The sequence below is a fragment of the Ciconia boyciana genome, chromosome 1 (assembly GCF_034638445.1).
Source record: "Ciconia boyciana chromosome 1, ASM3463844v1, whole genome shotgun sequence".
Taxonomy (NCBI): domain Eukaryota; kingdom Metazoa; phylum Chordata; class Aves; order Ciconiiformes; family Ciconiidae; genus Ciconia; species Ciconia boyciana.
In genome coordinates this window covers 79,230,266-79,245,639 of record NC_132934.1, presented here as the reverse complement: position 1 = coordinate 79,245,639, position 15,374 = coordinate 79,230,266, and the positions used below count along the sequence as shown (strand labels likewise).

The following is a 15,374-nucleotide window of genomic DNA, read 5'->3' as shown; positions in this document are numbered from 1 at the left end:
CCATGCCTCTGAACATATGTAGTCCTTTTCTGTCTTTTCAGTTGTTACCAAGGCAAAAGGTAGCCTATGCTGTGGGTGGTCCATGGCAAATGGCATGTGTGAAAAAGGCGGAGCTTCCCTGGCCCTTCTTTAGCAGTAATAGTAACGTGGAGGTGTCATTGCCAATTGTCATGATGATACAGTCCGTGAGACCTCTGTCAAGTTTGTCTGAAGTTGGCTAAAGCATTTGAAAGATGGGTGGGAGTGGGAAGGAACTCAGTTGTGCAAGTTGATTTTCTTAAACCAGATGTTGTATTTTTTCCCCATTATATACACCATTATGTCAGTGACCCTACAGCTTTTTATGCATATAGCCAGTTTGCTCTAAGATGGTAGCTCTCTGGTAACCCCACATTCACATGAGGTGGTTCCTGCTGTTGTGAAGTCCTAAATACAAACAAGAGATGTGAGAAAGAGGACAGGAAGGGAGAAGACATTTTGCAACAAATTCAGCTGCTTATTTAAACTAACACAGCTTCTTCAGGATCGGAAATATTGCAGCTGTTCTTGCAACCTAGTCTGGATGATTTTGAGTTGAATGGGTCTCCCATTTACAGATAAGTGTGACAGAACAGAGTGAATTGTTTGCTTACATTTCAATTTAAAAAGCATGTTTGCTGGTAGCCACCTGTGAACCCTCTGTTCCAGATTAGTATGGTCTGGAGGAGGAATGGTGTCTGTTGCAGCAATACCTTTCATGTGTCGTTAGCCATCCTGCAACTTGGGTGATGAAAGAGGATAATCCACTGCCATTCTCCAAGGCTCTTATTCCACCTGCAAACACCCTCGAGTGTCCTTGCCTACAAATACTCGTAGCATTTGCAGTAAATCTTCCAAGTTGAATGTTGAAGCTAAATGTCAGCATGGTGTTGGCAGAGGTAGGACATAAATACTGCCTTTTGGGATGATCTGGGCTGCAAAGTTTCTCGCCTGCAAGTCATGAATGGGTAACCGAAATTACAGTCATCCACCATTTCTCACATCAACAAATGGAAGGAGGAGTCCAAAGCTATGAATAGACTCTCCTGGGTAGTTGCATCATGGAAAAGATGAGCAACTGCTGTTGGGCATGCAATTTGTCCCATTTGGACCTTTGAAGGAACCTCTGCAAGACACTGGAGTCAGTTACCTTCTTGCTGTTCTGATTTATCCGGACACTAGAAATTACAGTCAGCTTTGTAGATCATATACTGCTCTTTCTGTTGGTTGGGCGTTTGATTATACAAAGTGATTGTGGGGAGAGAATTCTAAGTAATTGGTATTGAAGCAAATTTTTAGAAAATGGATGGTTTAGTCTGTAGCTGAACTTTGCCTCTTCCACAAAACAGTTTACAGTTGCTTTATTGCAGTGGGCTTTGTTTCAGCTTTATAGCTAAGGTGGGTGTTGAGTTGCCATAGCTACTGGGCATTATGCTGCCTTTATGTGGGCTCCAGAGTGCATTCCAGGAGGATCAGGTGCAACTTCCAAATAATTAATAGTATCTGGGAAAAGGGAATCGGAGTTTTGTTTTGGAGGGCTTTCTTCTCGTTGTCCTCTACAGTTACTGCCAGTGAAAATTACAGTAGCCATAATCCTAAGAAGAAAGCTCTGTGACATCTGGAAGAATCTTTCTTTTTAATTTTAGTACATTGTTGCATTGTTAAATACAGTTGTCCCCTTTTAAATATTATCTGGGATATAAACATTCTAGGCAAGGCTTATAATGTAATCTGTAGTCAATGTCATTGTTCCTTCTGCAGCTTCTCTATGTGACAGAACTGGGGATGCACCCTTCCCATAGGGCTTCTCTGCATGCTCCAGAAAATACCAGACTTCTTTGATTTTTCTTCCCATTTAATTAGAGACGGGTCTGATGCTGAGCGGATGAGTGAGCAGATGGATTTTCATGGGTGACTTGGTCAGATCAGTTCATGTTGTCTTATCGGGTGTATATTCTACAATTGATGCTTGGCAGCCTGTTACAAAACACAAAAACACTGCTTTGTATACAGGTCTGTGTTATTGCAACTTCTCCCATCTTGTTAAATACACATGAGGCTGAAGTCTTTGGAGATGAGAGTAATGACCTCCATGCCATTCATGGTGATTTCTTGTTCTGAGAAAATGCACTATTTCTGTGCCAAAGAGTCCTGGCAGCTCCTGGGATACTGTCTTTTCCCTCTGAATTGCATCATGTTGTTGATACATTCTAGTATGTAGGCAAGGAAGCGAGGAGTGACCTGCGTCTCAGTGGTCTGGAGGTGGGGAGTTTTTGCCCAAAGTAGCGATGGCTGTTGTAACGGCAGCTCCATGCTGTAGGGAAAGTTTGGACATGTTTTGGCAGATTTTTGGCAGGTCAGTCTGTGCAGCCAGCCTTGCTCTGATGAGCTGGAGGAGGTGCTAAAGCCAGAGACATCGCAAAGGTGTCAGCATTTGTCTCACAGATCTGTATTGCCACTGGATTTCAGGCAGCAGTTGGCAGCAGTCTTATTTTCCACGTTGCCTTTTTTTTATGAATTACCTTCACCCCCTCCCCAAGTGCAAGATGAACAGGAATCACTGCACACAAACCCTTTTCTGGTACTGGGTGGCTTTGGCTCGGACTGAATCTACCTTCGAATATCTGCTAATCTCAGACCTGACACCTCCTGGTGAAAATACCATAAAATGTTCAGACCAGGGTAGGGTGCTCTCATTAAATCAAGGTCATGGAGCTTATTGATTTTTAAAAAATGGTTTTTTAGATGTAGAAATCAATATAACCCTGCCTTTTCCCATCACCAGTGTATTAAATTAGCTTGAAACATTTGTGAGGCTGATGCAAAACTTCGGGTTGCTACATCTTTAAATTATATAATATTCTGAAAGTTATAAAGGGATGTGCATGTATTTTTTTCTTTTAGTTAACACTGTGAGGAGCAAGCCTTCTGGGATTTGAAGTGTTTCAGAGATACAGTTAAAGTAAAATGTAGAAAGTGAACGCCCTCTATCATTTGCATTCTAATGGAGGTCCACTTCTATCATAGGACCTGGATTTTTCTCTTAATACCTTTTTTAGGACTTTCTAAGCATTCCAATAGCTTATTTGGAGCTTATTTGGCAGCTTGATTGCTGCCTCCAAAAGGCATTTGTATCAATGGTAGCCTTGGTGACATTAATCGTGGAGATGATGCAGAAGTCCATAAGTATATCAGGTTTTGAGAATCCATTGAAGGTACTATATTTTCAGGTTACTGGAGAGCTGAGGTTTGGGAGTGAGAACTGATGTCTTTGCGTAGGTTGGGAAAAAATAGATTAGTTTTTGTGGCGGAAGGAGCCAAAGATGACTGCTTATGCCCCAAAGTTTGTTCTTGCTGTCTAACCGGTTGGTTCCAATAAAAATCTGCTGTAGTCACAAGTTCTCTCTCCTTCACATCCATAAACTGTCTTGCTATAGTAGCACTACTGGTCCTATATGAAGTGTTTCAAGTTACTTGTAATCTGTGTGTTCAAAGGATCCAGAAAAAAAGGGGTTTTAATGTTCTGCCCAGCTTGGGAATATAACTAGAGCTTACATTAACATTGCAGTTATAGTTAAATATAATTTATTTTTTTTGTCCTGACATTGCTTGATGGCTGGCATTGAGCATTTAGCACCACTTCTCTGTTGTACTTTAAATATTTTCTCTGATTTTTTTTTAAGACATCTTTCATTCCCCTAAGAGAAAAATTTTATTATGATTGTTTATACTGGTAAAAATATAATCTTCTTTCACAGTCCAAATTTATAACTAAATGCCTTGTGCTGTGTGAAGCATGGTATGTATCAACTATGTTCGAGTCTGATACGAAAGCAGCTGAGTATTGCACCTGCATGGAGGGGCTCTTCTGATGCCCTGAATCCTGGAGAACCAACACTTATGCTCGGAGAAGGTCTGGATGGGGTACGTGTGTGTCTGTGACTGCCTGCAGACTGTGAAGCAACTCCTTATTTCCAGCTTCACGCTGTGGTAGTGGTGCTGCTGCATGTGAAGCTGCTTAAATGGAACAAAAAAGCCTAACAGCTCAAGTTGCTGACTCGTGCCAGGCTTGTGCTGTTGCAGCTACGTAGGTACCGGTACCAAAACTATCTGGTTTCCTACTGCTGTGGGTGTAGTTGCTGGGGTGAGGGGACAGGATGCCACACAAAAATCCCAGCTATGTAATTAGGTGCTTAAATAAGTGCCTGTGGAGGTACAAAATATTAGGTGTCCAAGAGTAAAGTGTTGTCTAGAAAATGGAGACATGCTATGCGGCTAGTAATACCAATTTGCTCTGTTTATGTCCATCTGGGTTACACGGTTTGCTTAAAGGTACCCCAGTGCTGAAAAGAGATTGTTGAAGTGGGAGGAAGTAAAACAAGTGGGTGGTGGATAATGCACAAGAAAAGAGCAGAACAAACTAGGACTGTGTTTGGAGGGTGGATCTTAAGCATGGGAGGGAAGGACATTAGTTCTTTTGGTCCATTAATTTAGAAAGAACATTTAATTTGGTTAGTATTTAAGATACCATTTTGGAATGGTACCTTTTTGCTACTAGTAAAGGAAGACTAGTAACAGAAAATACTTGGATAAATGTGAGAAAGATGCTTCTAATGTTGAAAGCCACTAGGCTTCACAATAGTTGGATGCACTGTGTGATGGGGGCTTTTAAAACTGTGCGCTGGTGAGCACACGCTGGGGGATAATTCTGCTTTTGTAGAAGATGGACCAATTTTTGAAAGAAACTTTTTTCTTTTGCTGATTTTTCCTGATCTTTTGAACCAAACCTGTCAATGTACAATCCTAAAAATCAAATTTCAGTCTCTGTATTGCAGCTGGCTCTGGAGACAGGAGGAGCATTTCCTTGCTGAACTTGTATTGTAGAAAGTCTTGAATTTACTTCACTGTATCTTCTTCCTCTCCCTTTTCATGTTCAACCCCCTCCCCTGTACTGTTTTTTTAGTGAATGTGGTCTGAAAAAAACTGAAAAGTGGTGCTAAGGCTAGATAGACCTGTAATCCCATTAGACTTCTTTTTAACAGAAAACCAGAATCTGCTTTTTTTTGGATGACTTCTGAATGCCAACAGAATAGTGCATCTTGTAAACCCTGTTCTTATTACCCCATGCTTTCCGTGTTGCCCAGCTTGACAGCCTGTATTGATTTTGATTATAGATTTCTTTTCAGGAGTTTTTAAAAGGCTTATGTGCTAAGCTGTGCAAACAAGGTGATTTTCAATTCACATGGGTTTTATCGAACAGCTCTAGTGCCTTGGGAACTATATAGAATTAATGTTCTCCTGAGTGAGGGGGTTTTTAGGGGGAGGGTGTAAATATCCCAGTGTTCATATTTTTAATATCAATTAAAAAGATTGATTGGAAGTTTGGGGGAGCAAATAGGCATGGTGGAAAAAGTATCCAGTTTATCACAAAGATTTTAAACCTAGGCTGGGGTCTTAGATGGGTTTTTCTGGGTTTTGTGATGAAAATGTTCCAGCTGTCTGTAAGTGTGTAACTTAACACATGCATTATATTGGCTTCCAGTACAAGATCTTGTGTAGCTTGAATTCTTTTGTAAAGATAACCAGTCCATAACATACATGTCCGAAAGGCATATTTCTGTGAATAAAATACATCTGCGTTAATAGATGCTTTGTTCCTTTGCACTTAGGATGTTCTTTTTGTGCAGATGATAACTCCTGACAACAGTTTCAGTAATAATGTGTGTTGCAGGTGGGAGTCGCTGCAGCTGGAAGTAGCCATGAGGCTCTCCAGGACCTCTGCTGTCACTCCAGAGTAGGCACAAGCATTGTGGCACAGAAGCCCATGAAGTCCCAGAGATGGGCCACGCTAGTACACGAGAGCTGTGCAAGAAGGTAGCCAGAACATTTGCCAAGCCTGGAAAAGAAACAGGCTGAGGAAAAGCAGGATGATGGTGGGGGTCCTGGCTAGCAGGAGTGGTAAAATGGAGTGGGCAAAGGGGGAAATTACCTCAGGTGGAGGTGTTTGTAAGGGGGCTCTGTAGGGATCGGTGAGTGGGACTATAAAATTACAGAGGCTTCAGATTTGTGGATGACACACATTGGTGCTGCATAAATTATGAGGGCATGACCATTGGACCGCACTGCCCTGATCCCTGGGAAATGTGGATCCATTTATTAGTATAGTTCAATACTTCAGTGCCAGGAGTGCACACAGGCTCTGGAAAGGACAGGCAAGGCACAGAGTGCAAGTTATTTAGCACGCAGTTGTGTTGCTGTGCAGAAAAAGTGCAGTCCTGAGGGAGTAGTAAGAGTGTGTACACCGGTGCTGTGCCAGTACCAGAAAACTCCAGTACTGGTGAAATACCGAGAGGGTGGAAAAGGACCAAACGTTTTGCAGATGTGCCTTGCTGAGAGGCACAGAGAATTCCTAAAGGAATTTTGTCTGGCTTATCTGAAAGATTAACAAATGACCAAAAAAAAAAAAAAATTCCAAACCAAAACTGAGTATTAAAGAGCTTCTTAGTATAGTGGAAATAGACATGAAAAGAACCAGAGGCTGCGAAAGGAAAGCAGCTGAATTAAATGAAGTTGCACACTTTCAGCCAAGAGGATGATTAATCATTGGAATGAGTTCTCAAAATAAGGTATTTTCCCAGGCACTGTCTAGTCAAATGTGATTAACTGGGTTTTGTGAAGAAGTAACAGGGTGAAATGTCTGTGACACGTAGGAGGTCAGCCTAGCTGATGTAATTCTCCTTTACAGCCTTAGCTCGGTAAGCCTGTGAAAACTTTATAAAGGTGGCATAATGGATTTCAGCTTGCTGAAGTTTTAGAAGGGTCATCATCTTGACTTGAATGAGGAAATATCCCACTTGGGTTTCACTGGGAATAAATAATTAGTATTTATGTAGTTATTTCTATTAATAAATTTTCATGCTTGCAGGAAGGCATGTCTAATCTAAAGACAGATAAACAAGCGTAGAGGTGAGGCATGGCCAAGTGAATCAGCAGCAGACCTGGAAAAAGACCCAGTGTCTCCGGGATCCCCGGCTGAGACAGATTTGTTTTCTTGGGAGGACTCAGCTGTCTGAAATACAGTATGTTCTCCAGTCCGTATCATTTCTTAACTCTGGAAGGCCAAACACGACAACGTGAATTAAGCCTAGAATATCACAAAATGGTGTTCTGATGAAAAGCATGAGGTATACTAAGAAATTACATTTTAAATTTGTATTTTTATATATATATTATATTTTAATATAATATATATAAAATATATATTATTTTTATATATATATAAATAAGCTCACATTTACCATGTGATTTCTATGTAAATATAAGGCAACACTTCTGTAAGGCAGGTGTTTCTCTTCATTTAGGAAGCACTGTGTTCAGCACTGGCAACACTGACTTACCTAAACTCATGTAATGGTTTCTATTCCTGGGAACTCATTGAGATTTTGACAGCACTCCTATTTGTTGATCTCTGAGCACTTAGAGGTCAGAACAGCAAACATGTCAGTCTTCTGTTTCACATGATGTCAATCCCAAATGCCTACATTCACTTGAAATGATTCACTTAAATATAAAAGGTTAGTACTTACCCCTTGATTTTTGGATTGGGACTTAAATGAAGAAAATCCCTTAGTGACAGCTAAGGTAGCTACTTCTACAGTATTTATGTGATCTTACAACTGCAATTCTTTTGCACATAAGGAGCCTGAGTAATGGGGCTTTCTGATGTTTCAGGTTTTGATTTTACGTTCTTGGCATATATGCTGTTTGTACATAGTACCAGGAAGATAAGCATACAGATGCTGAGCAAGATTCCTTGGGACATGGACAAACTAGGTCAGCCTGCCAAGAAATTTAGATTGCTGATTTTAAATGATAGTGATTAAGATGTATAGAATGGTGAAAATCTGTGTTTAGAGTTCTTTGTATGAGGTTTTTTTATATAATTTTTTTAATGATTGATTTGGATGCCTCCTTTATTGGCTAATGCTGAACAGGTGGCTGCAGGGTCTGAATGGAGTCAGCCCATCTTTCCTATGTCCTTGGCCCTGCCTGAGACTCCACAGTGTGCCAGCAACAGTGGGATCATTTGCTACAAGTTGAACCGAGCCTGTTGATTTATTTCACATAATATCACATGGCCACCTTCACATGTCCAGCACCGTGGCAGTAGAGGGTAGCTGAGACTGATCTGTGAGCTACAGCACTTACATGGGAAATTGAGCCCCTACAAAGTGCTGTTTGTTTTGGCCGACCCAGATTTAGCACTTTGCTTTATGCCGAGATGCCTTATGGATGCCTTTTTGCTATTTCTGGGACAATTGTTTAGAAATGAGTAAAAGAGATGTTGCAGATAGAGGTGTTTATGAGATAAAGGGTGAGATTTTTTTTTCAAAAATTACTTGGCTGCCTGCACTGTGAAGCGTATTACCAGTCAGATGGGGAGAGGTGGTGCTGCTTGTTACAGCACCCTGGTGAAGGCTCATTGCATTTTATAAAGCAGATCCTTTGGTGGTGCGGAAAGTAAGGCATCTGAAACTACTCACTGCTAAAGCAAATGCTGGCTTCTCGGTGTAACTACTGCCCTAGTGCTGGGTAGGGCTGGTTTGTTCCCCTGATGCTCACTGAGGACGCTTACCCAGGTACAAGCAGGAGCTGCAAAACACATCCAGCAGATGCCAGTGCCATGGAGAGCATTTGGAAGTCCATTTTCTGTCCTTCTGGGGTTGGATGAGTGCTGCCTCTGTCGCTTCTGGCTGCTGATGGCTCCTTTCTCCCTGGGAAGAGGTCGCCCCTGTCCTGCCAAGTTTGACCGGTTGAACAGAGATCTATACCCTGTGCAGTTTACTGCCTGGCAAAAAAAATGAATTCTTTAAATTCCCTAAATTAATTTCCTTTGGAATACAGTGTGGCTTAAGCATTTGGCTCAGGGAACAGCCGTGGCGGTGATTCACAGTGATCCACTGTGCCCTAACCCACAGGTTGTACTGGCCGGGAATCCTACCCTAAATTAGTGTATAGGGAAAAAGTGATTAAAGAAAGTCCCTTTTTCTGTTGTTACCTGACAGGGTGGGGGGGGCATTCCGTGAAAGAGTTGTTGTGCAATGGCTTTTTAATTGCTGGGGAGAAGTGGTTCAGCGCGTGAATTAATTTCACCAGCAGAAAAAATTAGTGGCTGGCTTCTGCAAAGGGAGGTTTAAATTTTACCGTTAAGAGACGATTAAACTCTGCCTGGATTAAAATAAAGGCTCCACAGATGTGGAGGCAGAAGAGACTGAGGTGGTGTCTGCTGAGCACTTGGTCTGACTTACCCTGGCGTGCGTTAGAGCTGGAGTTTTACCCTGCAATTAGTCCTGTCTTCACCCAGTCCTCTTGCTGTGTCTTTCCTTCAGAGACAGGACGGCTTTTGTTTCACAGGGTATTTCTGGAATCTTGTGAATGTGATGTTTCTGTACTTTTAGGCACGACAGTGCAAATGTCTACCTTTGTTTATTTGGAGATTCATTTAAATTATAGTGTTTCCCTCAGCTGCTCACATCTTAGTTTTTTACAGTAACTCTCATTAGTTTGTACGATTGTATTGCCAATAGAAAAAATTCATGGTTAGGAGCTTTAGAAAAAAATTAAAACAAACAAGGGAATGATGATGTATGAGTCTATAGGTGTTTTTAAAAGATATTTGTAAGTAAAAAAAAAAAAAATTAATGATAGAAAGCAGTGCGTTCAGCTTTCACGCTATCTGATGATGGTGTCAACCCTGAAATATTGTACTGTTTCACTGTTCTTCACTATATTTCAGTCTTGTAGCTTTATGCTTCCCAGAGGACTTGAAATAAATGCGCAGTTACTATAGGGCTTAATCTTACTCTGTTTGATTTCATTTACATGTTCTGACTTTTATGACAATCTGTTTTCTAACAAATCAGCTCTACTCTTCTTTCTTTGCCCCAACCAAAGCAGAAAAAAGGTTCATGAATTGCCCTGTTTGTAGTGATGTCAACTGGTCACAATATTCCAGATATTTCTTAAATATCTTTTAAAGTACGTTACTGTGTTAACAAAGAAAGATACTTAACAAACAAAGAGAAAACAAATGCTTTTCCAGGTATTCTGTCAAGGTAGTGCATAGCTTTGACATCTGTTAAGTGTGCGACTTGTCACCCTATTTTGTATTACACACCAGTTCAGAGATTAAGCTGTGCTGCAGATTTTTTTTGTAAAGCGTCAAACTACTGTTTAACTCTGTACTACATCAAGTTTTATATTTATCTCAGTTGCTTCAATATGTTAGCATTGGTAGAGTTGTCTCTGCTTTCTGGGATTATTTGGGATTTTTTATTTGCTTGTTTTTAGTACACTGAAAATGTCACATGTAGTTAGGGCCAGTCAATACTGTCAGTGTGAAACATTTAGAAGAGGGGTTACCAAAATATCCCCTGTGAGGCATTAATTAGTGAACATCTTCCCAGAGTCTCCCACTGCACCTGGGAACAAGCAACAGCCACCAGCTAGACTTTTGAGCATTAGTCTGGTGACATGTTTGGTTCCAAGGGATTGTGTTGAGAAGTATATACATGTGTGGATGGCAAATTTTATTTATTTCATTTTTGCTACAACACACCTATCATAAGGAATAAATGAAGCTGCTGTCCAAAACTGAGATTCCCCTGCACAGACCTGCCTTTCTCATCTCTTCTCCTTCGTATCCCCTGTCCCACCCAGCTTCACTTCCATGCAAAGCCTTCCACAAGGGCTGACCTTCCACAGTCAACAAAATCCAATCCTGACAGAAAAATGCAGTGGGAAGCTACACAACATGCAGCTTCTGGTGTCAGTTTTATTTATGCATATAGGTACCTTTAGGTAATATTTTTCAAGGAGATGTGATATTTTCTTAGCAGGTTGAAGTTGAAGTTTACCGGAGAGATTCTAAGAAGCTTCCTGGCCTGGGAGACCCCGACATTGACTGGGAAGAGAGTGTCTACTTGAACCTCATCCTGCAGAAGGTAACAGTGATGCTTATCTAATTTTCATGGGCTATTTATGCTAGAGCAGTTTCAGGGTAGGCTTTGATCTGTCGCCTTTCCTCCCTGGCTTGGGGGATTTGAACACTTCTGGAGGATACAAAGAAAACATGGCTTTAATTTTGCCTTTCAGAGTCTAAATGAACATAAACTGAGATGTTTATTCTTTGTCAGTAGAGTCCTAATAGCTTTCTTCAAAAAACTTTAAATATATCCAGTGAAGCTGGGCTGAATTTTATGCTCTGTAACAAAGCTTTGCAAAATGGAAGGCTTTGTCAAGTTTAATAGTTTCTGAGAGTGAACAAGACTGTTAGACAAGAAACATTTCCGTTAGGGTTCACAATACTGGTGCAGCTAAGAGAGGGAACTGCAAAGTGGAAATGCAGTAAAGGTGTTACGTATTACACTGGGAGTTTGCTGCTCTTGACTTTAATAAAACTTTAATAAAACTTTTTTTGGTGGTGTAAACATGAAGCTAGCACAAATTATTTCTTTAATTAATTCATAGGTTGTTTAGTTATTGCATATGTTACATTGGCCCTTAGGGAAGCTGCATGTTACTGTAGTCATTCGAGATCCCTTAGAAGTTTTGTCGATTATGATTTCGGAATGAGAGACTGCTGGCTCATTGCACACATCCTGGAAAATAAATTGTTTTCATTCTCTCTCCTTCCCAGAAGTATTGTTGCAGAACTTCTCTGCAGAGAGCAGTTTCTACCTTTATTTGGTGCTGAATAAAACCAGAATCCATTTGCTACAGTCAGAATTCAGAGATGCTGTTACAGCTGGGCATTGCTGTCCAGAGCTATCATGCTTGCTCCTTACAAGTTTTTTCAGGTTGTTTGGCGGGCTACGTTAATGGTTTCTGACCTCTTTAATGTGTTGCTTGTGTTCATTAGTGTTTCTATTCTTCCCTTTTCAAAGGGAGGATATCTTTTCCATTTCTACCTTAAAGTGTGCTTGTGTGTGTCATGCTTATTCCCCCAGCTGACCAGCCAGCTAGTGTTAAACAATATTGACGGGAGTTTCTTTACCCATAGGTTGTGCACCTCAGCAAGCATCTGTGCAAAAGATTTCAGTATCACTGAGTTAATAAACAAACACAGGCTTGAAAACAGGAGGAGTTTCAGTATAGTAAACAGAATAAAGAAAATGGCAATAGCAAAACATCTTACTTCTTAGCCAGACAGCTAAAAAAATGAAGACAGAATGTGATCTGCTTCATAGAATCATAGAATTGTTTAGGTTGGAAAAGACCCTTAAGATCATCAAGTCCAGCCATTAACCTAGCACTGCCAAGTCCGCCACTAAACCATGTCCCTAACCACCACCTCTACATGGTCTTTTAAATACCTCCAGGGATGGTGACTCAACCACTTCCCTGGGCAGCAATACTTGACAACCCTTTTGGTGAAGAAATTTTCCCTAATATCCAATCTAAACCTCCCCTGGTGCAACTTGAGGCCATTTCCTCTTGTCCTATTGCTTGTTACTTAGGAGAAGAGACCGACCCCCACCTCTCTACAACCTCCTTTCAGGTAGTTGTAGAGAGCGATAAGGTCTCCCCTCAGCCTCCTTTTCTCCAGGCTAAACAACCCCAGTTCCCTCAGCCGCTCCTCACAAGACTTGTGCTCTAGACCCTTCACCAGTTTCGTTGCCCTTCTCTGGACACGCTCCAGCACCTCAATGCCTCTCTTGTAGTGAGGGGCCCAAAACTGAACACAGTAGTCAAGGTGCGGCCTCACCAGTGCTGAGTACAGGGGGAAATGTACATTCATGCGCATTAATGTTTTGTTTTCCTAACTCTAAACCTTTATTTCTCTATCTGGTGCCGTGTTTTAGCTGGATTATGTGGTGACATGTGCTGTGTGCACACGCTCTGATGGAGGAGATATTCACATTCACAAAAAGAAATCTCAGGTGAGATTACCCTGTTATTACTGTGGGTAAGAGGTTGGCACCCAGTATTACCTAATCTTAAAAACTATATCAAAACCAGGGCAGTGGTTCTCAGGCTGTGCTATGACAGATGCATCCTTGTGAAGCACCTCAAATCTTTGTCTAGGGACATTTCCTGCCAGTGATCTAAATGTGAGATCTACATGTCCTTTATGGCCCCTCTCAAAAAATTGTAGAGAACCTCTGCGTGCTTTCAAGATTTATATCTTTGCCTACTGGATTGGGGGGAGGGGGGTGCTGGGCAGGGGGTATGCCCAACTGTTAACCAATCTGAGGGTAAACCTGAAATTGTGAGAGACCTGAGTTACAAGAAGCATTCAGGGTAAATCTGTAATGTACAGCTATTAAAGGGTAGACAATTTACTGATTACTAATTTATCTTTCCATTGTCTTATGAGATTCTTGTTTTCTCTCTTAAACTGCTCATTCCTTCCATCTCCACACCAAAGGCTTTTATCACTTGCTTGTGCGCAGCATAGTTAATCCAGGGTTTAGCACAGTGGAGGAGACTGAATAGTAAGCATGGAGGGGATAGGAACAAGAAACCCCAGACTTCTTCACTGTTTCCAGCAGATCTTGCAACAACTTCTCCTAGTTGGCAGAAATTCTTCTTTGACAGAATCATAAAATCATAGAATGCTTTGGGTTAGAAGAGACCTTTACAGGTCATCTAGTCCAAGCCCCCTGCAAGAGCAGAGACATCTTCAACTACACCAGGTTGCTCAGAGCCCCATCCAGCCTGAGCTTGAATGTTTCCAGGGATGGGGCCTCCACTACCTCTCTAGGCAACCTGTTCCAGTGCTTCACCACCCTCATTGTAAAAAAATTTCTTTCTTAAATCCAGTCTAAATCTGCCCTCCCTTAGTTTAAAACCATTGCTCCTTGGCCTGTCACAACAGGCCTTGCTAAAAAGTCTGTCCCCGTCTTTCCTATAGGCCCCCTTTAAGCACTGGAAGGCTGCTATAAGGTCTCCCTGCAATCTTCTCTTCTCCAGGCTGAACAACCCCAACTCTCTCAGTCTGTCCTTGTAAGAGATCTGCTCCAGCCCTCGGATCATTTTCGTGGCCCTCCTCTGGACCCGCTCCAACAGCTCCATGTCCTCCTTGTGCTGAGGGCTCCAGAGCTGGACGCAGTACTGCAGGTGGGGTCTCACCAGAGCAGAGCAGAGGGGCAGAATCACCTCCCTCAACCTGCTGGCCACACTTCTTTTGATGCAGCCCAGGATACGGTTGGCCTTCTGGGCTGCCAGCGCACATTGTTGGCTCATGTCCAGCTTTTCACCCACCAGTACCCCCAAGTCCTTTTCCGCAGGGCTGCTCTCGATCACATCATCCCGCAGCCTGTATTGAAACCGAGGATTGCCCCGACCCAGGTGTAGGACCTTGCACTTGGCCTTGTTGAACCTCATGAGGTTCACACAGTCCCACTTCTCCAGTTTGTCCAGGTCCCTCTGGATGACATCCCATCCTTCTGGTGTGTCAGCTGCACCACTCAGCTTGGTGTCGTCTGCAAACTTGCTGAGGGTGCACTCGATCTCGCTGTCAATGTCATTGATGAAAATATTGAACAGCACTGGTCCCAGTATGGACCCCTGAGGAACACCACTTGTCACTGATCTCCATCTGGACATTGAGCTGTTGACCGCTACCCTCTGGATGTGACCATCCAACCAATTCCTTACCCGCTGAACAGTCCACCCATCAAATCCATATCTCTCCAATTTAGAGAGAAGGATGTTGTGGGGGACTGTGTCAAAGGCTTTACAGAAGTCCAGATAAATGACATCTATTGCTTTTCCCTTGTTCACTGATGTGGTAACTCCATCGTAGAAAGCCACTAGGTTGGTCAGGCAGGACTTGCCCTTGGTGAAGCCATGTTGGCTGTCTCGAATCACCTCCCTGTCCTCCATGTGCAAAAGGCTCCTGTTGCCATTAAAAGGCTGTTTCTCCCAGGCATTTCCTGTAGCTCACTCAGCTGCTTCTGTGGCTTTACCTGAAATAAACCAATGCTCTTTAATCCTTTAGTTTTGTTTTACCACTTTAAAACAATTGTTGCTTTGCCTACAAACGAAACTAGCAACACTGATTATTGTATTTGTAATTTGCATTAGTTAGGTGCATAATTCCCTTCTTCTGGTGCTGTTGAGACACCACATTACACCACTGATGTAAGCCTTTTATTTCTCATTGCTTTTTTCACTGTTTACTAGTCCAAATTTCACCCCCTGTTAACTTCTGCAAAATTCTTTTGAGAAAAATCTGTAAATATTACTTGCAGATTTGAAAACTAGGAAGATGAGGATGAGGAACCTGCCCTCACTGTGTGTGAGCAGTGTTCAGAATAAGGAGGAGGTTTTCTGTTCCTCATTCCTAGAGG

General features: G+C 42.0%; 1 protein-coding gene across 4 annotated transcripts in view; it reads left to right on the top strand.

Moving 5' to 3' along the window:
• KIAA0930 (KIAA0930 ortholog) overlaps positions 1-15,374 on the top strand; it is a 75,358-nt gene that overhangs the window by 46,653 nt on the left and 13,331 nt on the right. For 2 of the 4 annotated variants that reach the window (XM_072876241.1, XM_072876223.1), the window contains exons 3-4: positions 10,914-11,021; positions 12,882-12,959. In XM_072876241.1, coding sequence (XP_072732342.1) covers positions 10,914-11,021; positions 12,882-12,959 — 186 coding nt within the window. The remainder of the gene's footprint in view (positions 1-10,913; positions 11,022-12,881; positions 12,960-15,374) is intronic. The other 2 variants (XM_072876231.1, XM_072876251.1) reach the window with 2 other exon arrangements.